General features: G+C 37.6%; 3 protein-coding genes across 6 annotated transcripts in view; 2 read left to right on the forward strand and 1 right to left on the reverse strand.

Annotated features, from left to right (window-relative positions):
- LOC131771405 (cytoplasmic dynein 1 heavy chain 1) overlaps nucleotides 1-6,154 on the forward strand; it is a 52,967-nt gene extending 46,813 nt beyond the window's left edge. Inside the window, exons 88-97 of one of the 2 annotated variants that reach the window (XM_066159234.1) lie at nucleotides 56-112; nucleotides 1,250-1,334; nucleotides 1,748-1,816; nucleotides 2,267-2,390; nucleotides 3,078-3,220; nucleotides 3,378-3,488; nucleotides 3,969-4,032; nucleotides 4,590-4,686; nucleotides 5,280-5,316; nucleotides 5,668-6,154. In XM_066159234.1, coding sequence (XP_066015331.1) covers nucleotides 56-112; nucleotides 1,250-1,334; nucleotides 1,748-1,816; nucleotides 2,267-2,390; nucleotides 3,078-3,220; nucleotides 3,378-3,488; nucleotides 3,969-4,032; nucleotides 4,590-4,686; nucleotides 5,280-5,316; nucleotides 5,668-5,811 — 931 coding nt within the window. In that variant the 3' untranslated portion in view covers nucleotides 5,812-6,154. The remainder of the gene's footprint in view (nucleotides 1-55; nucleotides 113-1,249; nucleotides 1,335-1,747; nucleotides 1,817-2,266; nucleotides 2,391-3,077; nucleotides 3,221-3,377; nucleotides 3,489-3,968; nucleotides 4,033-4,589; nucleotides 4,687-5,279; nucleotides 5,317-5,667) is intronic. The other variant, XM_059087188.2, reaches the window with a different exon arrangement.
- Nucleotides 6,155-8,006: 1,852 nt separating this feature from the next.
- On the forward strand, nucleotides 8,007-20,033 carry LOC131771415 (polypyrimidine tract-binding protein 2-like). Of its 2 annotated transcripts, none has more exons than XM_059087203.2 (22): nucleotides 8,007-8,066; nucleotides 8,158-8,211; nucleotides 9,937-9,967; nucleotides 10,664-10,686; nucleotides 11,149-11,220; nucleotides 11,332-11,397; nucleotides 11,776-11,852; nucleotides 12,434-12,506; nucleotides 12,596-12,760; nucleotides 13,224-13,275; nucleotides 13,394-13,452; nucleotides 13,560-13,660; nucleotides 13,929-14,005; nucleotides 14,163-14,246; nucleotides 14,765-14,847; nucleotides 15,631-15,664; nucleotides 16,695-16,787; nucleotides 17,102-17,196; nucleotides 17,616-17,734; nucleotides 17,886-17,960; nucleotides 18,120-18,183; nucleotides 18,828-20,033. In XM_059087203.2, the coding sequence occupies exons 2-22, from the start codon at nucleotides 8,161-8,163 to the stop codon at nucleotides 18,900-18,902; spliced, it is 1,569 nt and encodes a 522-aa protein (XP_058943186.1). In that variant the 5' UTR covers nucleotides 8,007-8,066; nucleotides 8,158-8,160; the 3' UTR covers nucleotides 18,903-20,033. The 2 variants fall into 2 exon arrangements, with proteins under 2 accessions (XP_058943186.1, XP_058943187.1); XM_059087204.2 differs by having other exon boundaries at nucleotides 15,634-15,664.
- A 1,536-nt stretch (nucleotides 20,034-21,569) lies between these two features.
- LOC131771448 (uncharacterized) lies at nucleotides 21,570-27,590 on the reverse strand. Of its 2 annotated transcripts, none has more exons than XM_066159215.1 (3): nucleotides 27,500-27,590; nucleotides 23,480-23,958; nucleotides 21,570-22,977 (listed from the first exon to the last, which is right to left on the reverse strand). In XM_066159215.1, the coding sequence occupies exons 1-3, from the start codon at nucleotides 27,516-27,518 to the stop codon at nucleotides 22,210-22,212; spliced, it is 1,266 nt and encodes a 421-aa protein (XP_066015312.1). In that variant the 5' UTR covers nucleotides 27,519-27,590; the 3' UTR covers nucleotides 21,570-22,209. The 2 variants fall into 2 exon arrangements, with proteins under 2 accessions (XP_066015312.1, XP_066015314.1); XM_066159217.1 differs by lacking the exon at nucleotides 27,500-27,590 and adding an exon at nucleotides 25,391-25,516 and having other exon boundaries at nucleotides 21,572-22,977.
- Nucleotides 27,591-27,646: the final 56 nt, after the last annotated feature.

Consider the following 27,646-nt stretch of genomic DNA (forward strand, 5'->3'; position numbering starts at 1 on the left):
CTGTTCTGCTTCTGCAACGTTCAAATTTCATGCATGTTAAACGTTTTATTTAAAGCTCAGGGCAGCCGCTTGAAGCCGTGTTCCCACCTATCGTGTATGGAAGTGACGATGAGTAAGTAAAGGCTTTATAAAATGGAAATTATAGTACGCTTGCTGTGATTGGCCAAGAGGCCAATGTCGGTTGCCAAAATCGTCTGGAATAAAGCGCTTTGAGCCAGTACAGTAAGGGAATTGAAGTAAAGCTTGAGATACCAGGGTAGTTTAGGTAAATGAGCCAATATTCCTAAACGAGAACGCATCTGTTACTCTCCATCGTATGTTACTTAACGCACGAGCTTGAAATGTGGTAAGTTTGCAAGAACTCGAGTGTCTGCATCACACAGTTTTTCTTTTATTTTTTTTTAAACAGGCTTCATTTTCATATCGCTTTTGTTTCATCATTTTCTTATCGTTTTGTTATTTTGAAAAGCTTCTTGTGATCCTTTGTTCGTGTGCTCGTTTGTTTATTTGCGTCTAAAATAAATGTTGTAAATGTAACTTTTCCCTTAATTTTCAAGTATTTTTAGGTGACAATTTAAACTCTGGTATTATAAAATTTTGTATCGTTAACGTTATCATGTTGAGCTTTACACATCCGTTAAACTGGTACCTCACGACTATTTGTTTTCGCTTTTGTTCTTAAAAAAAATTGATTTAAACGTAAAAAATGCAATTTAATTACATTTAATGAATTACCTGAACGTCTAAAATTAAATTCGTTAATCAAATTGGTTGGATGAAATGAGTTATCTCACTCAATTTTTTTATCGATTCTGAGCCAACCTGGCTGAGATATGGAAACGTAAACCCCCCAGGGGAAGTGTATTGATTGATATGATAAATGTGGGGACCAATCAGATTGAAAGTTAAAACGGTAGAGAGCAAAATTGCATCCATTCTTCAGTCCTGTATACCGCCGCAGTTTCCAATTGAATATCGACAGTTATCCGAAATATTTTGGTTTCACATTTCTTCGCTCCGTCATTGGTCTTGGAAACTCGCGTCACCACCTCAACCAATCAGATGCCAGACTTAAAACATCAACGGCGTGGTCATTCGCTTCAAGCAGTTTGCTTGTTTCACTTTGAGTTCTCATTAGCTAATGGTGATGCGAACCGCGGTAGTGAATTTGGTCTTTGGTCTTTGGTTTAAGCTTTTCTTCTCTCAAATGAATACCGCTCTAATTATGTTTCAAACTTTTTTACAACAGAAAGAGAAGAGAGAGTGACCCGCGTCCGGCCTGGATGAGAACCTTGCATACCACAGCAGCCAATTGGCTGAGCATGATACCCAAGGTAAGTATTGACCCATTTTGGTAACTTCGGCACTGACTCGTGAGGAAAAAAATAACTTCAGTTTGTAACAACATTTTACAGTGTCTTTATCTTGATTTAGATTTCCTTTATTGTTTTAATGGATGGATCTACCTCATGCATCGTGACTCTTGAAAATTTTAGCCCAGCTTCGTCATTTGCAATCGACTTTCTTCATAAACATCCAGTACCGTCCATGTTCCATGTTGGTTTGTTATCAGCTTACGTTCCTCTCACACTTTCTTACCCTTCTTACACTTTGTCTCCTACAAGCAAAGGCAGGTTTGCACGCCGCATGAAAATGACTCAAAGTCTCTAAACCTTTGCCTACACGTATTTGTTTTCATAAAGTTAAGTATTTTATGCAATTTTTTTTCTAATTGATTTCTTCATAGGATTTGACTCCCTTGAAGCGTACCTTGGAGAACATCAAGGATCCGCTCTTCCGCTACTTTGAACGCGAAGTGAGTTCCAGTTATAAACAGCTGTTACTTTGGATCCATTAGAGCATTATTTTTCATTGAGTGTTAAAATGATCTTGGATTGCTCAGTTTTTGCAGGACTTCGCTCTGTGATTGGTTCTAAAAAATTGCGCCACTTTCTCAACTGATAAGGTTCAGAACTTAAACTAACTACGTGACTAGCGTTTTCCTGCGCTTTAGGTAGTTTGTTCGTTTTCACTTTGACCTCTTATTGGCTCCTTGTGATTTTCCCTTTCTTCTGATTGGTTGTTGTGATTGTTTTGGTTTTGGTTTACGACACTCAATCGATATGCGCTCTATGACAACTTAGTGGTGAAGCAATCTTGAGAAAAACTCGTTTAAGACCAAATGGGGCAAGACGCGCAGTCAGGGCAATCAATGGGGTGTAGTCACGATATAAACGCATTGCTCTTTCGTATTCTTTCTTATTAGGTTAACACTGGGTTCCAACTGCTGAGCACCATCCGAGAGGACCTTAATCACATTGTACTCGTGTGTGAAGGCCAGAGGAAGCCAACTAACTATTTACGACAACTTATGAGTGAACTTGTCAAAGGTAGGAAGTGTTTCCTTTTCAAGATGGTGCTTGATTGTGTGAGACGGAGAACTGACGTGCGTTTATGATATCTACAGTATCTGGAGGTTTCGCCCCATTTGAAGTTCGCTCCCCACCAGTTCGTCCCATCGAATACAGCCTCCTATTTTACTGGTTCGCATATAAACACACACACAACCCAGAATTCCCCCATTCGCTCTGACGAATGGCTAACGCTCGAAACGTCAACTTTGAAACTCTTTACGGTGGCCAATTTACATTGTCAACTCAACTGAGAAAACCAAAACCATTTTGTTTTACTCCCCTACCGTCGCAAAACCACAGTTTCTCTAGAAACTAATCCCCTTTACAACTTCGCTCCTGAATGCGACATATTTTGATCCTCACTAAGGCTCTCTTTAGTCTTCTCTTCCTATATAGGAACGCATTCTACCTTAAGGAAACGAGTTGAAGATTTGGGGGAAGGGGAGGGGGAGTTGAACTGGTTAAGATGGAGTCGGAGTTGTCTTATTTGATGAGGCGAACTCGTCGTGTTAAGGTGAACCAGTTGGGGTGAACTTGCGATGGAGCTAAACCTCTTTAAGCTAAACTAAATAGCTTTAATATTATACCTTCTGCAAATGAAACAGACCACTGATGTATCCTATGACCACGGAGGGTTACCTTATCCCGTCTCTATGCTTTCAGGTATATTGCCGTCAAATTGGAGGCGCTACACTGTTCCTAAAGGCCTCACTGTTCTCCAGTGGGTCGCAGATTTCAGTGACCGCGTTAAACAGCTGCAGAAAATCTCACACGCTGCCAATACTGGTGGAGCAAAGGGTTTAAAGGTGTGTTATTATAGGACTATTTGCTTGTGTTGGTTTTTGTCTGGAGAGGTGTTGGGGCATCAGTTTCAGCCTTACGGAGGAATGACAGAGATTGATAATTTCGCGTAGTTAACAGGAATGAGCACGAATTCATTTTCTTTCCTTTCTTTTTCCACAGAACCTTCACATTTGGTTGGGTGGAATGTTCGTTCCTGAAGCTTACATCACTGCTACTCGTCAATTTGTTGCTCAGGCAAACAATTGGTCTCTTGAAGAGCTGGCTTTAGAGGTACAATCCTTTACTAAATGGCTTCGTTTATCCGTTTGTTCGTTTGTTCGTGTGCTCGTTTGTACGTCTATTCGTCTGTGCGTCTGTTCGTTTGTTCGTGTGCTCGTTTGTTCGTGTGCTCGTTTGTTCGTGTGCTCGTTTGTTCGTCTGTTCGCTTGTTCGTTTGTTCGTGTGCTCGTTTGTTCGTGTGTTCGTGTGTTCGTGTGTTCGTTTGTTCGTTTGTTCGTTTGTTCGTTTGTTCGTTTGTTCGTTTGTTCTTGTGCTCGTTTGTTCGTTTGTTCGTCTATTCGTCTGTTCGTCTGTTTGTTCGTCTCTTGTGATCCTTTGTTCGTGTGCTTGTTTGTTGTTTTAATCGTTCGTCGTCGCCTTTCGTTGCTCACGCGAAAGGCTAACGCTCGAAACGTCAGCTTTAGAAGCTCTCTATTGTGGCCAATTTTCATTATCAACTCAGCTGATAAAACCAAATTGCCTTTTGTGTAGGTCACCATTGCCAGTGGTCCTAACGATCGGTTGACTATTGACGACTGCAGCTTTGGAATTAAAGGTAAGAAAGATTGCAACCTTACTATCACGCTGAAAAGCTCGATCTTCTAAATTTTTGGTACGCTAGTGTCCGATTTTGAATTTTGGTTATTATCGTCCAATTTTTTATTTTGATCACTAGTGTCCAATTTTAGATTTGGACACTAGTGTATGAATTTCGATTTTGGACACCAATGTCCTCTTTTTGATCTTCAACACTAGAGTCTGATTTTTCATCTTAAACACTAGTGCTTGATTTTTCATTTTAGACATAAATGTCCGATTTTTGATTCTAGACATTATCGACCAATTTTGGATTTTGGACACTTGTGTTCGACTCTTTATTTTGGACTCAAGTGTTCTATTTTTTTCATTTTAGACATTGGTGTCCGATATGGATTTTGGACACCAGTGTCCGATTTTTTATTTAGACACTACAGTTTAAAGTAGCAGATTGATTTGAAAGTACCTCTATTGTTTATCTCCTTACTAATTAGAAGGTTTAATCAACAAAATCGAAATAACGAAACTTTTTTTCTTATGTCTGACAATTTTTCACTTTGTTACTAATTTGTTAAGGTTTGAGGCTTCAAGGTGCCCGTTGCCAAGACAACAAGCTGGAGCTAACGGCAACAATTTCAACAGACCTCGCACTGACAAGTCTCAAGTGGATCAGGTATCGTGTTTGAGATTGATCTCTTTGGATTTACCCTTATGAGTTTAGAACTAACTTTTTGGGTCGTCCTCCAAATCATTTGACTATCAAATATCCCACAATTTGTTCATGAAAACAGCTTGTTGGTGCGGATATCCTCGTGACCCACCTGAGGTAATTCTATGCATGCCCTTGTCGTAACGCGCCATGGGACACTGAACGCAAGTTTCTGGTCTTTCGAAGCATTGGGTTTCAAAAGCTCACTGCGGATGATGTTAATAAAGAGACCTTTCGATGGGTGGTTATCACGTAAACTTGACCCAATTTTCGTCACGCGATCTCCTTCGTTTCCACATATGAAACACGAGGTTTGCGTAGATCGCGCGAAACTCGTGTGACTTCATTGTACGTGCCTCTTGTGAAGCAAAGGAAATAGATTGAGTTCTCCAGTTGTATTATGCAGGATGCACACCTTCCCTTAAAGCAACAGCATTGAGTTGTTTTTAACGTATACTTAGGCAGTAGATTTGTGTCCGCGTATCGATTGAAGTAAATATATTCATTGCTTGGCATTAAGGAGAGCCCTGACACTATTTTCCTTTCCGAATTTTTAGAGTTGAACCAGGATCTGCAAACCTTGAAGTAGGAAAAGTAAGTGTCAGGTTTCTATTTTTCTCTGAGGTTTCTTTGTTTGTTCGTCACAATTATGACCCTCTCTCCTCCCATTTCCCAGTCCTCATCTCCCCATCTCCCCACCTAAAATCAGACTAATACGAGATACAAGTGACGTTAGCACGAGGGAGTGAGCCTGGCCTGGTCTCCATCCTTCTCCCCTCGTCGACGAACCATTTTAGGCTCAGAATCGAACTTAAAGTAGGTTTTTATAGCTTTAATAGTTGTTTATAAATCGTCTGTTTCCTTGGATAGAATCAGGCTCTCAGCGAGTTAAGTGTCATCAGTGAGCACATCTTGCTAACAGTTACTCCCTTCCCCTCTTTCAAGGTCACCCTCCCCGTGTACCTCAACCACACACGAACTGAGCTCCTCTTCACCGTCGACATGACAACCAGAGGAGAAGCTGCTGGTCGAGAACACCGCTTTTATGAGCGAGGTGTGGCTTTCTTGGCGTCCTCCTTGAGTGGATAAAGTCACATGATTTTGGCGCGTGATGAACAAGTTATTGACTTGCATTTCCGACTTTAAAAAAAGCACATTAGATAACCTTAGAATCGGGGAAGTGTTATAACTTAGCTTATATTTAGTAATAAACTTTTATCGAGTTCATTCGAACAGGCAGTAAAGGATTTTTTTCTTTCTTTCTAGATGTTTCTCAATAAGTAGTTGAATACAAACTGTAATCTTAACAAATACTTGTTATTTTAGGATAGATACGGCTTGAATAGGGACAGATATGTTAATCAACAAAACGTAGCTAGTACGAGTATCTGTAGAAATTAAAAAAGTCATTAAATGTGGGTTAACTGGCAAATTCAGCGTGTGTTTTCCTTTCTTCAGTCCTTTTTACATTATGAACGACCTGATTCCATTATTAATTAAGAGCGGATCGGAGTTACTTGGATAAGTGCAGTATAGTTAAACCTCAGAGGACACTGACTTATAAGATAAGGAATAAGTGTCTGAATTAATAAGTTTTGACTGGCGAGATGAAGAGAAATGCAAGGTTTTTTGATGGCTGAGAAATTCACTTTCTCGCGCTTTGATCGCGCGTTTTCCCCATGCCGTCTTCTAAGATGTCTAAGTTCATCTGAAATACAACGTTACTGAGCAATGCAATCGTGTCTTGTGTTCTCCACAATGAACCTGACCCAGCTGTGTCTTGAGATCCATTTGATAAAATTTGGGTGATTCTTATTTCGCCATGTCTACCTTAGCTAAAGAGCACGATCTTCGTTGTCAACCCTACATACTTCGATTTCACCTTCAAAACCAAGTAGATGCGACCCGGGCACTACTCTACTCTTGCACCTGTATTTTTATTGTGTTTAATTTTGAAGTCGACAAACATGAGTTTCAGCAACTTCTACGAAGAAAATCATTTTAAACTGCATTCATCAAAACAGCTTTAAAACATTTAACTTCGGCGTGGGTGGGGTGAAAGAGCTTTGTTAAATTTGCAAGAATTGTCTTGCAAATATTTTTCTTTAAGAGTGGTGCTCTACTCTAATACCCCTCTACCGATAGAGTGCCGTTCACAGTACAGAAAAAAAAACCTAGTAAGGACCCGTTAGAAAAGAAGTATGGATCCCGAATTGTTACTAGTGTGAACTTTGCGTATCATGCAAGGATGGGACCCGTGTTTTTCACCGTGATTTTTTTCTAGTACTTCTTTCTTTCTAGGAGGGGGAGGGTGACGGCGGGAGTTGCAAGGCATCTATATGGCTGTGTCACAACGTAGGAAAATCGTGTACAGACCTTTCAAAATTGAAGAAAGTGGCACAGTCCAAATATTTTTTCTAAGTCTTGTGGCCATAGACGCCCCCAAGACTTGAAAAAAAAGAAAGAAAAAACCCAGGTGCGTATCACTTTTTTCATCTTTGACGGGTCTGTAGCCGATTATCCTGGGGTACAAACGGCCTTTTGGCCAGCAGTTGTCACTGCAGTTTCTTATTCATGGTACCTGTTAACGTGCACATCAGTTTCTTTCATGTCTGCTTCACGCTGTTTTATTGCTGTAGCGCGGTCAGTGTCCTTCATGGCCACCTGCTAACTTGTTTCTAGGACGGTCTTTAAAAACACGCAAGAATACTAGACAGCCCTTTGGGTATCTCTGCTTCAACAGCGCGGCCTTGACATGTCTCCTTGTTGACCTCTGATTTCTTTTTTGAGTTGAAAAAAAAAACTTTTATCGGAATTGACAGTAAGAAAAGTTACTCAATGTTGTTACGTTAAAAAATATTGCTCGACAAATTTGCATTTAATTGCCCACTGTTAGATTGAACTGGTTTATTATTCTCTTCACTCAATCGTACTATATAGAAAATTCTCCAGGACAAAGACGTCAAGAAGATCGAAAATATCGAAAAAAAAAACACCCAGGGGCTGGTATTGTTGATCATCAAGGAAAGGGAAACTGCGTTGAAAGTTTTTGGGATGCTTTTTTGGTAGAAATTAAACGCAGGTGAGGTCGGTCGCAGAGATGTTGGCAACTTTTGTGGCCCAGGAATTAATTATTTATAACAAGAAGTCATAATAATAACTTCAAATGATAAAGCTAACAATAAAAGTTTTGCCACATTTCAAATGGCATTTCAGTCACGTGAAATAATTGCATAATGCTATTGGTTCATGTTCACGAGTTCCATCCCACAGTGCCTCACGTGTTTTTATTTGCAAATTCCAATCACCCGCCATCTTGTTCCTGTGACTGAGCAACGCTCGAGGTTTGCCTTATTTTGAAATTGACGTTTTAGAAGTGACTTCTCACACTTGTGCAAGTTTCGATCGCTCTTTGTTCCGCTTTATTTCCAACAGAATATGACCAGTGTCGCAGCTTTGGCTGGGATACCCTCTGCTACAGGAACGAAGGTAGGCTGGCCTGCGCGTCGAGGCCATGTGCTGTGGTTAGTGAAATAAATCGACTGCGAAAACGACAACGGGTTTTTAACTTCCGTCGATGTGATTACTTTCGAGTAAGAATGTTGAGTAAGAGATACAGCCTTATTATTATTGATAAAAGAAAAGCTTAATGACATCAAAATATTTTTTTTCGTAAGAATCAATTTCTCGATCTGCGGTCCCTTTCGGTTAGACTACGTTTATCGTTTTGTTTTCAGAGGGATTAATGTTGATTTCCTTATCTCGCTTAGGCTACAAAGGTATGGTTTCGTCGTATTTTTCCGTGGAAACTTATGGAATGACTCTCTAATGCTTGAAACCTTGTTGTAAGATATGTTTTTCGTGACTTTCGCAGAATTCATTCGTGAAACGGCGCAAAAGCCCTTACCCACAGTAACATCTACTCATGAAATCGACACAATTTTAATTCTTCAAGGGGATTGTTTACATTTAAAAAGAATCAGAACTGGTAATATTTATCTATTTGCTGTCTTCCTTGAGAGACTCCTCGTATGTTTTAAAATTCACGAAATGAAGTCCGAGGAAATAAAACTGAAGTCTTGTTTCCTGCTGCTTTTTTTTTTGCTACCTCGCTCATGGGCCGTCGATTTGCGTGGTATCAATTAGTCACTGTTTGGTAATTGACAAAGCTTATCTAACGACCTAAAAACGCTACATTTGCGTAAAACTTTTCGCTAGCTTTTTCAAACGAAGGAAATTCTTTTGTTTTTGAAAAAAATCGTTCACACGCCCTTGTAGCAGCAATATTTCTTGCGGATGAAATTAATCGTGGAAAGAAAAGCATTCTTAAGCTCGTGAAGTATCTCCATGACTCTTTGTTTTCTATGAATTTTTAATGCACCTTTTAGGGTGTTTTTGTTCTATTTTTCCATAACAGTATCACGTTCGCCTTTTGTCTGAAATGATTATAAAAGGTGTGCCAAAATATGAGACACGTTTCCCCGAAAGTTGCAGAAAATTCGAGCTCTCTTGGGTGGAACATGTCTCAATAATCGTCGATGATAATTGTTTACACAATGATGTAGCTGGATATTCTACGAATTGCAATACATTAGCGAATAAATTAGCGGTCGTTTGAAACGGGATACCGCAAGGAAAGTACTAAAAGTTTTCCTTGCGGAAAATGACTTTAGATGTAAAATAATTTGCAATTTTTGGGGGGGATATAATTTTGCCTAGGGTTGTTTACTCTCATCGAGGAATGAAATTAAGACATCAAAAGATCTCCCTAAAACAAACCTAGGCCGAATCACTCACTAAGCTGGAGGCAATCATTTTTGAAAAGTAAATATTAGATGAAGTTCCTAGGTTAGTTCCTTTGCGACAACTATTCAATTGTCTGGCTGATAAAAAAAAGTCCTAATTATTTTGAAACTGCCTGAATAAAATGTTAGTGATGATTGCTTTCAGGTCACTTCTAAAGACAACTCTTGTATTTATTATAGATCCCTTCTTAATTACACATAATTCTTCACTTTCTACTTTTTTGAAAGACAAAGTTAAAAATATGGATTCCTATCATTTAACTCATGCATTGTGCTAACTAGATGCAGCAGCTGATACAATAATAGTGTTTGATACTGAGCAGCTAGTCAAAATTGATATTGGTTTTTTTGATGTTCTGTTTATTTTATGATGCCTGACTTGTATCATTTCTTTCTCCCTTTTTTGCAGCGTACAGCTGAAGAAATTCTGAGCATAGCAGGTCAGCTTTCTTCCCTTTTTAATACCCACTTCCCCTAATGTGGAATATTTTTAACAAATTCTCTTGTATACCCTTGCAGTTACTCTAGAATCCTTCTCTTCTATTCTCTTTGATTGTGAATTGTTGGAAGATGTATGGAAAACAAGTGTAGAATTTCTGCTAAACTAGTCATTACCCCAACCACTATGTTCTACTGGAACTCATTTAAAGAGCTTTACAATAACCCTTTTACTCCCAGGAGTGACCAAAACAGAATTTCCCCCTACAATTTTATACAGTTTTGAGCAGAAGGGTGTTGAGAAGATAGAAACAGATCAATGAGCAGTCGTTGTCTGATTTAACACCCAATTCTCAGAGCTAAATGTTTATGAAATATGTAGGAGACAGTATGGAGAATTGAAATTGAGATCATGAGAGTGAGAGGGTTAACTGGGTTGAACCCAAGAGAAATAGTTTATCATGTAGTCTTGTTGTAAGGGTGAGAGTAGCATTTAAAAAGACTGTTGTCTGTCACATGGTTGTTGGGACAACTTGGGCAGAAGTCTTCATCAGAATTAAAATATTTGTCACTGTCTGCGACAACAGGCTTTTTAAAACTTCTCTCACCTGGATGATCAAACAACAAAGCTTTACAAGAGATCATAGTTGATCACAGGAAGTTGATAAATTTATTTTGTTTTTAAAATTGTTTTTCAGGCCTTATGGGGGACCAGAAAAAGGTATGTTTTAAGTGCTTAAAAAAAAATCAATGCTTGAATTAAGTGTGTTTGTTTTTGGTGGGGCATTTTATGAATTATCTCAAAGCTGGTTTATGTTTAGTAAATCATGCAACCCTATAGAGGAGTTGCCCAACTTATGATTGTGTAACTTAAATCAACTGCATTAATAATAGATTCTTATGTTTAATTAAAATACTTTTTTAGACCCTTTCATGTGATAAAACTTGTGTCTGAAACTATTTTGAGGTATTCCAGTTTCCCTAAATTTTGGATATTTCAGAGTTAATGTCATTTGATCTCAAACTTTGGGTTGTACTTATTTGAGCCTGTCAAGAAATTGATACCCTGAATATTTATTAACCTTAATATCTTTAATTATATTCATGACCTATTTGTTTTTGTTGGTCTTCAAGATGATTCAAAGCTTTGAATTTACTGGTTCATGTTAACTGTCTCCTTTAGGCAAGATTTGAAAATGCTCCATCAAAAGTGATCCATGTTAGAAATGTACCAGTTGATGCTAATGATACAGAGGTATGCACAATTTTAACTGTCATTTTTGTTATTCTGTCTTTTGCCTAGTATGGTTTAATTTGTAGTGATACGCATAATAATATATATAAAATTTTTTTTTTTTGGCAACAGCTTCTTGCACTTGGACTGGAATTTGGACGAGTAAAAAATGTCCTTTTATTAAAAACTAAACGACAGGTAAGATTTTGATGGATGATTTTTCTATAAACCCTTTAACCCTTAAAAAGTGATAGCATCTAATTTTTCCCAACAAAATCACCTCTGAATCAAACATTAAGGTCACGGGAATAAAGAAAGTTTTTGCAGACTCAAAAAGCTCTTGATTATTAGATAAATTCTCCTTGTAATTACCACAGGAAACGTATAGGGAATAGTATGGGGAACTTGAATACTGATGTCAGGTTGTAAAATGTTAGGCAATGATATAGCCACTTTCACTTTTTGGTATCACTTTTGCTAGTTGTGGGCTGTTGCTGTTTACGTTAACTTAAGGTGTATTTGAACCCCAACTGTGTCTTCAATATGTTAACAGGTATTGGTAAATATTTGTTGTAGGGTTTTATTGAAATGGAGGACAAACAAACAGCTGCAAACTTTCTCACTTATTACTCACATATATCACCAACCATCAGGTAAAGTATCTGTCCTATTTTCAAGGTGCCTACTACTGTAGCAGATGAGTCAACCGTGTAGTAAGGAGGAAGTTTGTAGGATAGATGTGCCCCTCTCCCCATTTGTCAAGAAAAAGTAGAAATTTAAGGGGTGCACAGAATGAAGCCCTTGATAATTTATTGACTGTTGATTTTTAGAAAAATATTAAATGACCTGACTTGTCTCCAAAACAGCAGTGTAGTGTCCCTTAGCAGAAAATTGTGTTTGTGGCCTGATAGGTAATCATTGGTGTGATTCAAGTAGCATGGAGGAGGATATTTCCACTATGTAGGTTAAACATGCAAGAATAAAGAAATATACACAATTCCTTGGATCACAAAAACTTATGGCAATTTTTTAGAGAAATATCCAAAGAAAGCTTTGAAACATCACCCCTCTTATCTTCACAGTTAGCAGGAGTAATTATGTTCTAGATAGATTAGTTTGGATTTCATAGAAAAGATACAAACAGAAACAATGTCTATTGATAGAACTAAATATGAACTCAAGCCATGGTCAGTTATATCAGCACATTTATGTATTTTCTTTTTATTATTGCTAGAGGTCAAGTGGTATATGTGCAGTATTCAAATCATCCTGAGTTGAAGACAGAACCCTCTCAGCATTCCTCTGGGGTAAGCATCTTGTAATAGCCAGAGACTCTTTTGGTTATTTAGCTTTGTATTTGTCAGTCATATATTTTGCTTTGCATTTTTTGCCACAGACTTCCAAAATCATTGCAGCTGGTGGAGACTATCCTTACTCAGCAGATGGACAGGGAGCTCTTGCTGCTGCTGCTGCCAAAGTTGTGACAGGAAATAAAAGCAATGTTATCAGAGCAGTGATTGACAAGTTGTGGTATCCAATAACTGTTGAAGTCCTCTACAAGGTATGTTAAGTTGTGTTTTAACATTGAGGAATAGTATCTTACTCAATACATGTTTTAATTTTGAGTCTCCCAAAACTAAAACCAAATTATTCAATGAAGTAATTATCACATTGAATCAGAATAAAGGGAAATATTGCAGAGCCAGTTTTGGAGTGCAAGAATGAAATTATGTTCTTAAGACTGCAATCAAGATCCTCGAAATATTCTTCAAGTGTCTCAATCCTCAATTCTTGATCCTTGATTCTCAATAATTTTTAGGGTATAGTTTCAAGTGGAGAGTGTCAACTTATTTTTGAATGGTACTTTAGATATTATGTACGAGAAAGAAACTACAAGCCAGGAAATAGGAAAATGTAGTCAACCAATCTTGATTGTTTTTAGGTTTTCATCAAAAATAACTTAATTACCTAACTAATTTGTTAGTTGACAGTTTCTGAGATCAGATTTTTTGCTTCTTCAACAGATATTTTCAAGTTTAGGGACTATTCTTAGGATTGTGACCTTTACAAAAAATGGTAGGTAACATTTGTTTACTGGATCAAACTTTATATTTGCTATAGAATTCCTATGTATTTGTGTATGGTAATGACTGATTTATTAGTTAACTCTGATGTTTAATATGTCACTTCTTAGGTCAGTTTCAGGCACTAATAGAATTCACCACTGTTACTGAAGCAGAGCTGGCAAAAGTTGTAAGTAGTGTATCAGTCAAAATTTGAATTTAATTTTGGTGTTTTTTCTATCTTACAGTGACACTGATATTTATTGAATTTTGCTTTGCTTTTATTCCCCTTTTTAGACACTTGATGGACAAAATATTTACAATGGCTGCTGCACCTTGCATCTTGAATTCTCCAAATTGACCACGTTGACAGTGAAATACAACAATGATAAGAGCAAGTAAGAGTTGTATAATTGTCATTACTCGTATTTATTTGCCATGGCAAGCAAGGCATGAACTACCTCCTCCCATTTGTGCTGGAAGGTGCAGCTGTTTGCAGTGCCCTCCAACCCCTGATATGCATAGGCACACACTCACTCATTAGAAACAGCCATATAGACTGGTTTAAACTATGCCTTGTTTACATCCTGCCTCACTGAATAAGGAATGGACTTGATTAAGTTATTACTGAGTTGACTATCTTGAACAATCTTTTTTTTTGTGCAGAGATTACACCAGGCCTGATCTTCCCTCAGGTCCCAATGACAGCCCTTTTAGTGGAGCTGATCTTGCTGGTTTACTCAGTGAGTTCCTTCTTTATCATTAATATGTCCAATGTTTGGTAAAGAAAACATTTTCATCTGCATACAGAATATATCAGTATATCCCCTCTTTACAAATGTGCATCTTTTTTTCATCTTTCCTCAGCAAGGTTTGCTAAATTTTTATTATTCCTTTCAGCTGGTGGTGCAGCTGGAAGTGCTAGTCTGATGGGAGCTCCAGCTCTTTTGAGTCTTCTCCCTCAAGGAGGATTACTCCCAGCAAGTAAGAAAAACATGATGTAATTATATATGAAATCAGATCACTTATAACTCAGAAAACAACTTGAGTGGAAGACACAAGTCGTTTCAGTGAAGACAATTATATCATCTCATTTTCTCTAAAAATGTTGATCCATGCTTTTTAGAACAACTTTTGCTAAGCAATCTCCCCATTATCATTTGGAAGAAGAACTGTTTTATGTATATTTATATATTTCTAACATTGTTAGTTAAAATTCTTGTTGCTGCTTCCATTTTTTACTTTAAACCCATTGGCCCCTAAGACAGACTAGCATCTAATTTCTCCTCACAATATCACCCCTGATTGTGGATCAAACATCAAGGTCTCTAGTATAAAAGAAATGATCACCAAATAAAGAAGCTCTTGGTTGTTAAGCAAATTCTCCTTGTCAGTACCATGGGAAATGTATAGAGAACAGAATGGAGAATATTCAATACTAAGGAAGCTTTAGCTGATAGGTTATTTATCTATGAACTAATTTCAAATGATTTTGTTTGTAGGTTTCTTTGGTGCCACAGGCGGCAGAGGAGGATTGAACATGGGAGGGTCTCCTGTTGTCCTTGTTAGCAATTTAAATGAAGAGGTAGAGACTTCATAGGCTATTGCTCAAGCTCTATCAATCAGGGTTGCATTGTGTGGAGCAATGCACTAATGAGTAAAGTGGCATTTTTAATACCATGGTGTGTGACCAAAAGAGAACTTACAGGGTTTTTTTTTTTTTTTTTTTACTGATTCATGGGCACAGTTCTTGAAAGTAGGCCACGAATCAGATAAATCATCCTCTTGGGTCACTTAAATGGCTGCTGTCATTAATTACCTTAAATGTTGACCAAAAACCTTTGAATAGTGTGAGGTCTTTTGATTTAAATGTGTCTTTGGAATTCTTTTACAGCTTAATGACTGGTTTTATCATTTAAGTACATCACTTGTTGGTCCTGGGCAATCTCCTGACCTGTAATTCTAATACTCAGCTAAAGAACATTCAAAATTATCTCATATCATTTATGCTGTCATGCCATGGAATAACTGAATTTTGGAGATAAAATAATGTTTCTTCTTGACGTTATCAGAACGTTCATTCCCAAGGTCTATTTTCATTTCATTGCTATACTTTTTATTTTGTTTTCTTCCTTGTTCCTACATGTAAATAACAGACATTATTTTAATTTCCTTGTTTTATTTTGAGTCTTAACCTCTTTCTTTCTATTATAGCTATACCTACAGCCTGGATTTTCTGAAACTTAAACTCATCTTTTGTTTTTTTCCTTCTTTCCCCTTCCATGCTGTGTTTGCGGTGCTGACTGATGGTCACCCCCTTCTCTCTCTTGCTGTCCGCTACTCACGCCACTTGGAATCCATTTTCTAGAAGATAAACTGTGACATGCTTTTCACTCTGTTTGGTATGTCTTTTTGCCAAAGTCTCTGTCATCCTAAGCCTTCCTTTTTCATTTTGTTTTCCATGGTTAAAGAATTTTTTTTTTTTTTTTTTTGGTGATAAATCTCCATATTGATATAGCTTGTTCATGTTTTATCATTTTATAGTTTTATGTTTTGTTTTATTTTGGGCTGTTTCATCAAATAACTAATGCTTCTAACTCTTTTCTGGGTCACTCTACAAGACCATGTATTGGCAAGTTTATTTACAAACCATGACTTTTTCTGCAAACTCCATAGTATTTGACTAGTATGCTGCACTTATTGACCTATGTATGTAAGTTAACCCTTTCACTCCCATGGTGTAATTATCAATTCTCTGTGCTGTATGTCACACATTCCTCATTATTTTTGCTCTGAGAATTTAGTGCTAGATCAGTATTCTCCTTTTGAGTTGGTAACTGGTTTAATTTACTGCCTGTCATGCCTCTTATTACCCCCTTAAATTGCTTGGAATTCTTGAATATTCAACGGGTAAATTTATTGCTCCACTGGTTTGGAAATTTACTTTACCTGTTTTGCTTAAAATAAGAGAGAACACTGTAAATTAAACAATATCCCTTAGTTGATAGTTTTCCCTCTTCCGATCACCTTTCTGCTTGAAATGCATTGATACTGAATGGTGGAATAAATTTTTGTTCAGTTCTGGGAGTGAAAGGGTTAATAAGCTGTATCTGCAGTGATTGCAACAGTTTCTACTTTAAATTAAGACTGTGGAGATAAAAATTTTATCTCTTCTCTGTGTGTGTGTGTGTATGACTCACAAATGCACTTGTTGATAATTCAGTACCCCTATGTTGACTTAAAAAAAGTAAACATCTCCATCTATTGATTTGCTTTAACACCCCATATAAACAAAATAGTAGTCATTTACAACCCCGAAACAGAAATATAGATATGACCTTCTGAACTTGGGATCTGTTATTCTCTATAATGTCTTGTTTAATTTACCCCTAAGGACTACTTAAAAAGACCACATTATGTTTTACTTTGTAGGTAATTATGGTGATGTAATCCGTGTAAAGATTCTGTTTAACAAGAAGGACACAGCTCTAATCCAGTTTAACGATCCTCAACAAGCCCAGACAGGTAATGATAGTGTTTTGAGACTAAATGCGTTGTGATTAATGGCATCAAACTAAAACCATAGTAAACGAGAAGTGAAAACATTTGAAGGAACTGATGGGAATTCAAAGTAAAACCAAACAAACAGTGGCAAGGGGGGGGTTAGACTCTAGTGACCAAGTGCTGCTTGGTCTTCAACGTAGTTTTGCATTGGATTTGTTGAGAAGGCGGTAGGAGTCTTTTATACCAAATATAATGTGAAGTTCAGTGAAATCTTTTGTTATCCTAAATTAGTTTTGGTGGTGGTTTGAAAATGCTTTTCTCGTTGTCCATTCCAGCAATCAGAAATCTGAGTGGAGTCTCTATGTATGGAAAAGAAATCAAAGTGACTTTGTCAAAACACACCTATGTTTCCATGCCTAAGGATGGAGATGTAAGACAGCCTTTTTTATCATTTTCTTTAATCCTTTAACTCCCATTAGTTACTAGGGACAGTCTTTCTCATTAAGGTATTTCTCATTACAATATCAGTACAATACCAAGCAGGCAAGTGATGAAAATAAAGAAAAGTATTGAGTAGGGGATTATTAGTTGATCCAATACCAAATTTATATCATGAGAATTGCATGGAAGACAGTCAGGAGAATAACTAATGGGAGTGAAATGGTTTAGCTGCTTTAAAGTTATGTGGGTGTCATTGTTACAAAATTTAGGTTCTTTCAGGACAATCTTACAGCTGTACTTAAATTGAAGGAGATGGACCAATAATTTTCTTTCTATTATGGTAATCGATATCAGGTTTCCCTAATGAATTCACAGAATTTAAGAAGATGTTGTTTTTTGCATTTTTAGGAAAATAATCTAACAAAAGATTTCACCAATTCACCCTTACATCGCTTCAAGAAACCAGGATCCAAAAACTTCCAGAACATTTTCCCTCCTATCAGAACACTTCATGTATCAAATATACCGTAAGTAAATGTTTGCATGCCATGCAACTGCTGAGTACCTGGAACACTTTCCTCTCTTCTCTATTTACAGAATTAGTTTGTGGAAACAAGTAGTCAGCATAGGAATTTAACAATTTTGAGAATAACTTTTTTGTTACGATCTTCACCTCAGTGACACAGCTACAGAAGAAGAATTAATAGATGCTTTCTCTGTTTCTGGAACAGTAACAGAATTCCGCTTCTTTGCGTAAGTGATAAAATATGTGTAATGGTGGAATTAATACATATGTATGTGCATGTGTCATAAGTTCTGTGACTTCATTTTCATGACAAGATGCTGCTTAGTTTGTGTAATGTTTTGCTGAGTTGTAATTATGGCACTTTTTTTTCTTTTTTTGCTCTTCAGGAAAGACCGAAAAATGGCCCTGGTGACTATGACAACAATAGAAGAGGCAATTGATGCTCTTATTGTAAGTTTTATTTAGCACTCTGATTTTTTTCATTTCAGATGTTTGAATTTTACATGCATTGTTTCCACCTATTTGTTTGGAATGTTTTTCTTTGGTTTGTGTTGTGTATCATAATCCACTCTTCAATAAAAATTCAGGGGTTTCAATAACGGCTGGTTACAAGCACTCTACTGCCTCCTGCAAGACCTCATGCTGCAGTTTGTTTAGCTTGTGAGCAAGCTCTTTTGTTTGGGCTTTTCCTTACAGCCCTTTCTTGGGCACAGTTGCCTATTACACCATCTGCAACTGCTCATAAATAGAAAAAGTTATTGAAACCCCTGCAATGGCTGTTAATCCTTCAACCCCTGAGGGTGACTAGCATCTAATTTCCTTTTAGAAAATCACCTCTCAATGAAACATTAAGGTCATGAGAATAAGATAAATGACCACCAGCTGAAGAAGCTCTTGATTTTTTAACAAATTCTCCTTGTCAGCACCTTTGGAAATGTACAGAGAACAGTATGGAGAATATGCATACTGATGTTAGGGTGTAAATGGTTGAGTTTTATATTATGTATTGTATTGAAAAGTGCATTATAGAACTGTTTAGTAGTTCCTTCTTGTAGATTTACTAATTTTCCTCTTTTTCTCTCCCCATCCAACAGAAAATGCACAACTACAAAATCACAGAATCTAATCACCTCAGAGTATCTTTTGCTAAAACAAGATCATCTAACTGAGCATCTGAATCTAACCTGTGATCACACATTCTTTTTTTGGTGGGAACTCAAATTTTGGCAGTGCAAAAAAAGCTTGTCAGATTACAGGTTGCTCCATATCATGCCTAAGTCATCTCAAACTCAAGTCAGTTGACCTTTATGTACATGCAGCTGTACGTGCACACGTTCCAATGCAATTAACATTTTAAAAGTAACATATTGCCTAATCAAAGTGAAGGATTCCTTTTTGAAATTTTCGTTCTCTAGTATGAAAACATCAAAATTTCCTACATTTTAGGATCTGTTTCATTAGCATTGTAGATAAACCATCACTTAAATAGGGAAATTCAAAATATTGGAATTATATACTTGGGAATTTTCTGTTTTCTTTTTTCATTTTGATTTATGCTTTGCTTTTTTCTGGATTTGACGCACAAATTACTTGATTTTTGTTAGGTGAAAAGGATTAAGGGCAAGGGTGGCCTATGTATTTTAAAAATTTGAAATATGTGCTTTGGGTGCTAGACATCTTATTGCCTCTACATCTACTGTTCTTGTTAGATTTAATTTAATATTTGTTGATCCTTGTATTCAGATCTCCTAAGGGTTTTTTTTCAGTTCATCTATTTTACTTTAATAGCTGATCTTTCTTGGAAATTAATGGGTTTAAAAAGTTCTTCTCAAAGTTAATGAATCATCTCTTTGATTTGTGGTTTTTAAGTAAGTTAATAATTAAAACCAATAGGTTTTCTTCTATTACTTTGGAAGTAAATTCAAATTGGGGTTTTATTTGTTGTCACATCTGGTTTGACAATTTGAATTGACCAAAGGTTTTGCCCTTCAATATGGTTACAGATTTGATTGATTTGTTGAAAAAATAAGGTTGATCAATCAGTTTTATTTGTAAAACTTACAGGGGTGCTAGATTCATGTATATTCAATTTCTCACTTCAGCTCTTAAGGAGGGTTCTTAAAATTCAATTTGTAATGTTTAACACTTTTTTTCCTCTGATTCATAGGGATTTGTTGTGATTCTTTGTTGGTATGGGGGGAAGGGTCTTGTTAAGATAGCTTTAGACATGTTATTCTTGTTCCTGTTTGTAGCAGCTTGTAAAATGAGAGAGATTGAGAAAAATAAAAATTAATTTCTTACTTTGGTTTTCTTTTGTGTGTGTCAGTATTTCTTTATTCGTTTATTGGATATAATTGTGTTTAGGAGAGAAAAAAAGACTGTGTCTTTGCTAACCTTTCCCCAGAGGAAGGTAAGCACAGCTTGGTGGAGCTAAACGGATGGGGAGAGGGGTGGGGAGTGGGAAGAGAAAATTTGACATTGTTTCTGAAATGAGGTCGGGCACGGCTACGAAGTGTTGCGGATTTATTGTAATACTCACACCAGAATGCGACAATCGAGGAAAGAAGTGAATAAACAAAGAAGAGTTCGCACTCGCTGCAAGATATTCAATTTGTCTGGACTAACCTCACAGCTAGTTTTTGTCCTCATGAGATCAAACAACGATTACGAAGGAGACTCGCGAACTCCCATACTTCGGAACACGGAGTTGTTTTTCCTTAGGGTGTGGTGGTAGAGGAGACCTTGTGCATCTTTGCTCACTGGATCCAGTCTCCACCGTGGTTGGATTGCCACGATTTCTTAAAACATGGCGCCTGGCGATTACTGTTTTCAAGTCCAGTGAAAAACTTCACACTTCCTGACCACCTTCAGGTATTATGTTACGATTACTATGCTATTGTGTGAGTTCCTTTCCCGGGTCTGAAATTTGCAGTGCAGTTGTAATTGATCTGTGGCATTTATCGCCCTGGGAATTTCTGAGAAGTCGTGAAAGCTAACAATAGTGTCTTTTGATGAACGAGTTCATGAAATGCAAACTAACTAATCGTCATTTAAATTTCTGAGGTAACCGGTGAATTAATTCGTTAGAAAGACGCGAATATTTTGATCAGGAGTAACATGATACCCTTGTTACCATCATCATTATGTCTATAATAGCTGCTAACAGCTTTTGTAAATAGCGAATGACTGGTTAGATCTGAAGGGTTTTTAAATTATTTGAAGTCATAGATATATTTAGTTTTCAAATCCGTTAGAAGTAGATGGTTATCATCATTAAGTAGCGCCTTCGATCATTATTGGAGTCTAGCAAAGTTGATCCGCAGAAACTTCCTACCATATTGATGAAAACATCTCGCACTAGCATTGTTTTATGATAGCAATACGTTATTTCAGTTAGTATAGTGTCATCTGAGAGTGGAAATATTTCTTATCAGTAAAAGGAAAGTAGAACTACTCTGGCCCTCCAATATCCCTTCAAACCAATTTCTCTCCAGTTATTTAATGAGAACTAATTTCAATTTTTTATAGAGCACGTACGGAAGGACTCCATGACGTGAACATCTAGACATAAACTGAAGAGTTGCTTTTTTAAGTAAATGGTATGCTGACTTTGTTTTATTTTATTGTAAAAATTTCATGCCGCGGTCTGAGGCGTTGGGAATGGTTAATGCCGCTTTCAGCGTCGAGTAAACAGGCCGGACTCCTCTGTTGACGGGAAAGAAGAACCCACTAAAATTTCCCTTGCTCTCAACATGAGGCTTTGTAGCTCAGCTCAGTTGGTAGTAACGCCCAACTATAGTATCTGGGAGGGTAAGGGGGGGAGGGGGGGTTCGAAGTTGGAATTTTGATAGGCTTCTTTTCTGAAATTGCCTAAATTGTAGTTTACCCTTCAAGGATCATATATTGACTTGAATTTCATCCGAGGTAAATTTTTGATTATTTAATTCAAATTGTGGAGTTGTAAATCGAGGGAAGCTGGGTCTGTAAACAGAAACAGACGCAGTCATAGAGGCTACTTGCTATTCGTGGAAAAGAAATCACAACAGCCCACCAGAACAAAGGAAAATCTCATAAGGAGCCAATGAAATCTCAAGGTAAAAATGGGCCTACTGTCTGAAGGGCGGGAAAACGCGAGAAACCTAGTCTCGATTGGTTCAAGTTTTGCATCTGATTGGTTGAGAGGGTGGCATGAGTTTTTTAGACCAATCACAGCAGAGTTAGTGCAATCTCGAGTAACTTGCGACACTCCATTACAAATTGCTCTTACGAACATAATACGTGATTAACACCTCTTCCAAGCCTAGCAGAACGCGATGTTAATGGTATGCACTACATCTGAGTTTCCTCCTCTAGTTTATTGTTAAATGAATCCGTTTTAGAAGGACGATTTTGGTTCTGTGACACAAGACGGAGTCATTCGGCGGTCAGATCGATGCAGTTTCTCTTCTTTATGCTAATCTTTTTCTGCTGCTGATCTCATTGTGTACCACGCCACATTCCTTCACCGGGTGTCCATCGTGGGTTTGTTATACACGGTCTCAAATCAAACTGATACATTCCAGCAACTTTAGAGATGTTAAACACATTAGGAAAATGGCACGTCTCCGTTATACGAGTTAATTTTGGAAGTTTTAAAATACGACGCCTATCAGCGCTGTTGCGCCCAAACTTTTTTATCATTTCTGGCGAGCTTCCGTGCACTCCAAGGAAATTGTCACAAACCTGTGGTAAATTATTGAATTTGTCTAGTTTTCTTGCTGGCGGGTAGTGGTGAAGCCTTCCATCGTGAAATTCTATCAAGCTCTTCTTACTGCCATACAAAGTACTGAGCCAAACTGCAATTTGTTGATCGCTATGTGGATGGCATAAAATGGTTTGTGGATCTTGAGAGAGGAACTGCTCTATAACGTCCGAAGAAAATATTATCCACGCTTCATCGACATAAATGATGTCTTTAAATGAGCAGTGATATGAACCCCAAACTAGTGATTTTTTCGGTCTGTGGTACAACTCCGATTTAAGTTTTTCCAAGCATAAAAAGTAGTCGTCATCCATGTGTAACATAAATTTGAATTCATATTTTGCTTTCGCCCACATTATCTGGTACAAGAAGCGTATTCCAAAAATTCTTGTTTCTTCAAATGGCATAAACTCGATATCCCTGTGAATCTTCTGCTCCGCGGAGAGATTTTTCTGTAGCTCTTTAGTCAACTGGAGACCATCGGTGAAGAACTTGCACATGACCTGAAAAGCAAACAAAAGCACAGAAAGGAAGGAGGAAAAGGAATAATGATAAATACAAAGCTGAGTATGGCCTCATCTGCGATTTCCCTTCCCTTTCGACCATTACTACTTCCTGCGCTCTTGACCCCTTTGGTCAGCGTTTCGATTTACGACGCTTGTCAAAGGAACCGCGGACGCTGGAAGCGATAACTATGGAATCTCAACGCGTAACAAATCGATGATCTATTATGCGCAAACCTTGATCTAGTGCAGCAAAGTCATGCCACTGTTTACCGGCACGCTGTTGTTACCTTCAGTGAGTAGCGTCTCAAAGAGAGAGACAGTCCCATAGGTCACTTCATGCAAATAAGGCCGTGATATGCTGAAATCATCTAAGCATGCTCACGAATAACTTGGGTATCGCGAAGACTTAACCTGCTTTTGTGTTTCTCTGGCTAAGTGTACTGAATTCTCCTTCCAACTGAAAGGAGATAATTTTTTTGCATGGCCTTTTAGAACTCACCTCAGCTCCATCGCAGTTTTTCCACCACGTTGCTCTGATTGCTTCTCTTCTGTCAAATCTCGAAGGAGCCGTGGTAACAATCAACAATAACAGAACAGAGACTTTGTTATCGACTTCTTGCAAACTGCTCATATTCAACATGGAATGCGCCACTGATGGCCATTTATCTCCAAGGGCAGAGATTTGCCTTTGTTCATTCAACACTTTGCCTTTTGACGCGTTGTAAAACATGTCGATGAGGGGTTGTAATCGATTGTAACCTCTGGTCGTTCGTGGTATAGTATGTTTCAGGCTGGTCGATGCATAGGCTAGTCGTGGCCAAGAGTTATAGTCTATGACGGAAAAGCTTACTATCAGGAGAATTGCAGAGGTGAAAACAAATCCTGCGATGATCCGAGAACGGGACCACGGATTGTTAACTGAGAACATTCTGTATTGTGTTGCGGTCATGGTTCTGAGCACCAAGCGCCAACACTTACCTGAAACAAATGATGAGAAACCTTCAATTGGTATAAAGTGTATCAAGAGATATGGGCCCAGTTATTCGAAAGCCGATTAGCACTAACCCAGGGTTAAGAGTTAATCTGGGTTTCTGTATTTCTTTCTTCACAAGCGTTTTTCAGATAATTTCCTCTATTCTCTCTTCTTAGAGCATCCAAGCATCAAGTTGTAGACAAAAAGAATATTCTTTGAAAGCTTTCCTAGGTTATCTTAAGTTAGATTTGAACAACCCAGCCATGATTTGCTACGTGATTCGTGTATAACTGAAAATAGGGGGATGGGAGGGGTCTGAAACGAGCATCCTCTTCATTGGATAATCACCATATGCGTCAGAAATCGAGAGAAGCCCCGGCAGATTGAGACACTCGGGTCTTGTTTTATCGGCAGAGAAAATTGAAAACTCATTAAAAGTGCTAGAAAGCACGTAACATACAGCCTTAGGTTTTGATTCTTTCAAAGCTGTCAAAGAGAGTGTTCTGATGGCAAGTTCAAACACTGTCCTGAGATACATCCTTTCCGCTGAATACAGCGACATCGATCGGTTACCAAACCTCTCCGCACGAGTCATGTTCGGAGCACGAAGATCCATACGAGGCACGAAGTATCACGAGTGAAAAGAAGTGTGCTAGGCCGACATTACTTAATTTAAGCGGTTTTCATCTCGAAAGACGTGATCCTATATTTATCGATTGTCAATCAACCAGAACGACTCACGCTACAACTGTAACAGTAGTTTTAATGGGAATACAGTTAACTAAAACTCCTCTGCTTTCTGAGCGATTAGGTTTTTTCTGATTCTCCTTTCCCTCTTTTTGGTTCGCTGTATTAAATACCATTTACACTGTTACAGTCATCAAGGTAATCAGGCCTATGACACGCTAAAGAACATAACAGCCAACCAAATATTGCATATTTAGAGAAAGATTTTTCTTCGTCTGGTCACGAACGTGGGACAAAGAAAAAATTCTGAGTTCCTATGAGGAACCGAACCCAAACCTTCAGATTCCACTCTACGATGCTCTACCACTGAGCCACAGAGACTTTATGGTAAGCAAAGTGCATTACGAAGTTCATATTAAAACTTAATACTTCCATTATTCATCTTCTATTTACAAACTATCGCATATTTGTTCACTATTTCTACATTGCCAATTCATCACCTGAGTACCAGCGTACCCACAGTTCTCTCTGACCTTGAAAATATAATCTTTTATATCAAATTGTAGTTTAAATGATCGAAGTAATTTGAAATTTTAAAAGCTTAGTCTGACGCTATTTAATCGGTTGAACAGAAGAAAACTCTTTCATTTGACCCTAAATTCGGACTGCCATCTTAATCAGTGTTATTACTCTCAATCTTTGATGAAACTATAAGGATAAAAGAGTGAAAATGATAAATGACATACGTACCCAAAATGCACGAAATGAAAGCTTATCTTGTTCAGCATTTTTCAAATCAACGGCCTCAGGTACTATGACTGTGCACGAGAGCGAAAGTTCGTTCGGCTTGAAATAAATGTTGACCTTCTGCCAGAGCCAATATTCCTTGAGGCATGATGTGTTATTGTGATATATTATCATACACTTGTGTCCGGTCCTGAGGGAAACAGTTTCTTTCTAGACATAGTTTGATGCTACTCTAGTTGAAAGATTTAATGAATGTAACCGAGAAGTTACAATTTATAGACCCAACGTTTCGACACTCCTGTCTAGTGCCTTCATCAGAGGTGATCTAATCGCCGTTTTCCTGAGAGTCTCAACGTTTCCCTCGACTTTTTCGAGACTCGAGTGGAAAATAAAACTGTTTCCCGAGGGACCAGACCGTAAGTGCTTTGTTATAATTGCAAAGGACAAGCTTAGTAAATGGGCAAAAAACGAGCTTCTATAATAGTATAATAAGAGATTGCAAAGTTCAACTTTTTGTGTGTTCCATTCGTCTCTCTGCAATCGGAAAAGAACTCAACATATGGGTAAGACAAAAGCGAATCTGATGATCGCCTTTGTAAAGTCCTAACAGGAAATGTATCAGCAAGTTTGACTGTCTGATCTACGGAATGTTTGTTATTCGGGACACCAAGCCTTCGCTGAACACCCAAACTGTCACGATTCGCGCCAAACTCTTCACCTGACACTTAATTGTTATTTGTTCTTTCATCTTTGGGAACAACAGCCACAGGGGCGAAACAATTTATCCACTGTTTGAATACTATATTTGTTTTCACTTATCAATTTTTACTCTTTACTAACTTGGTGATGAGGTGAAGCAATGTCAAAACGTCATCAAAAATATGTTACGAACGGTTTTTACAAGTTTTTCGAAGTTTCAATAGTATTAAAATAACTTTCTAGCGTTCAACTTTGCAATTAGTTCGATGTTTATAATAGTACAACAGCTGTACCTTTAAAGAATCGTATTTTGGGAGTTCTTCTGCTCCACCAGTTTTTCGACTTTTGCTTTCGATAATGTAGAAAAAGCCTCAGCCAGATGTCGCTTCATTCTGTCATCAATAATAAGCAGAGAGCTGGCGACAAATTAAAATTGCCGGGAATCGCCGAGAAGAAGTATCACGTTACAATAACACCACCTGCCTTAATCACGCTCCGATCACGAGCAAAAACCGTGACCATTTCTTTTCGGATACAATTAATTTTATGCAGGGTCGTGTGATAGCTAATCGGCCAATCACAATCGTCTTTAGAGCAAGAAAAACCGAAGTCGAAATCGCGTGTTTTACTATGTATAACTGTGGGTTCTATTTATATCTTGGCAGGAAACTGGAAGTCGACGGTAAATATACTACACAAAAGACTCTTTGGGATGCGCAATTTTTTCACGATTGAACAACGTTGAAACAAAAAAAAAGTTTTGAATTATTATTGATAGAAGCTGTAGAGTCTTGCTGCAATATTCACTTAAGCTAACCTTCGTAATCAGCTTATTTTCTATGTGTGGCAGGATCAACACAATGTACAGAAAAAAAAACTGTAGTATGAACATAATTCTTTTATTTTCTCCGCAGTCCTCAGGCGGATTGGAATTACATTATATTCGCTTAAAGCTGAAACTCTTAACGGTGGCCAACTTATATTATCTACTCGGATGATAGAATCATATTATCTTGGAATTTACTTCTGGTTGGGTATGAGTTAGTAATGATCTAGTGGAAGCTTCAACTACTGTAACATTATAAAGAAGCAAAAGAAAGGCACTTTTTCCAATTCGATTCCCGGAGAGCAGTGGAGAAAAATATAAGCAGGAAGTAAAACCTGCACTATATTTCATTCATATGATTTGCTCCAATCTTATAAGCTGGAAAAATGGATGAAAAGCTTACTAGATTTTAGGGATGGGTAACAATAGACCGCAAATCAATAAAACTGATAACCAACATGGTAGAACTTTTTAACCCAATAGTTGGATCCAATCAATGGAGGATAAACTGCACTCTCTGTCTTTCTGTACATAATTCTAGACTGTGAGAGATTACTTAATTTTTAGAAAAAAGGAAAATTACTCACCGAATGTTGAAGTCTTCATGCTAACAGATGCATCCAAATTGTTGAATATCAGTTGTCGAAATTTATGTAACTGGGAAACGGAAGAGCTGTATTAAACTAGCTGGATTCATAATAAAACTAACCACTGGAATATAACTATTTGTTATT

The sequence above is a fragment of the Pocillopora verrucosa genome, chromosome 12 (genome assembly GCF_036669915.1).
Source record: "Pocillopora verrucosa isolate sample1 chromosome 12, ASM3666991v2, whole genome shotgun sequence".
In the NCBI taxonomy this organism is placed as follows: domain Eukaryota; kingdom Metazoa; phylum Cnidaria; class Anthozoa; order Scleractinia; family Pocilloporidae; genus Pocillopora; species Pocillopora verrucosa.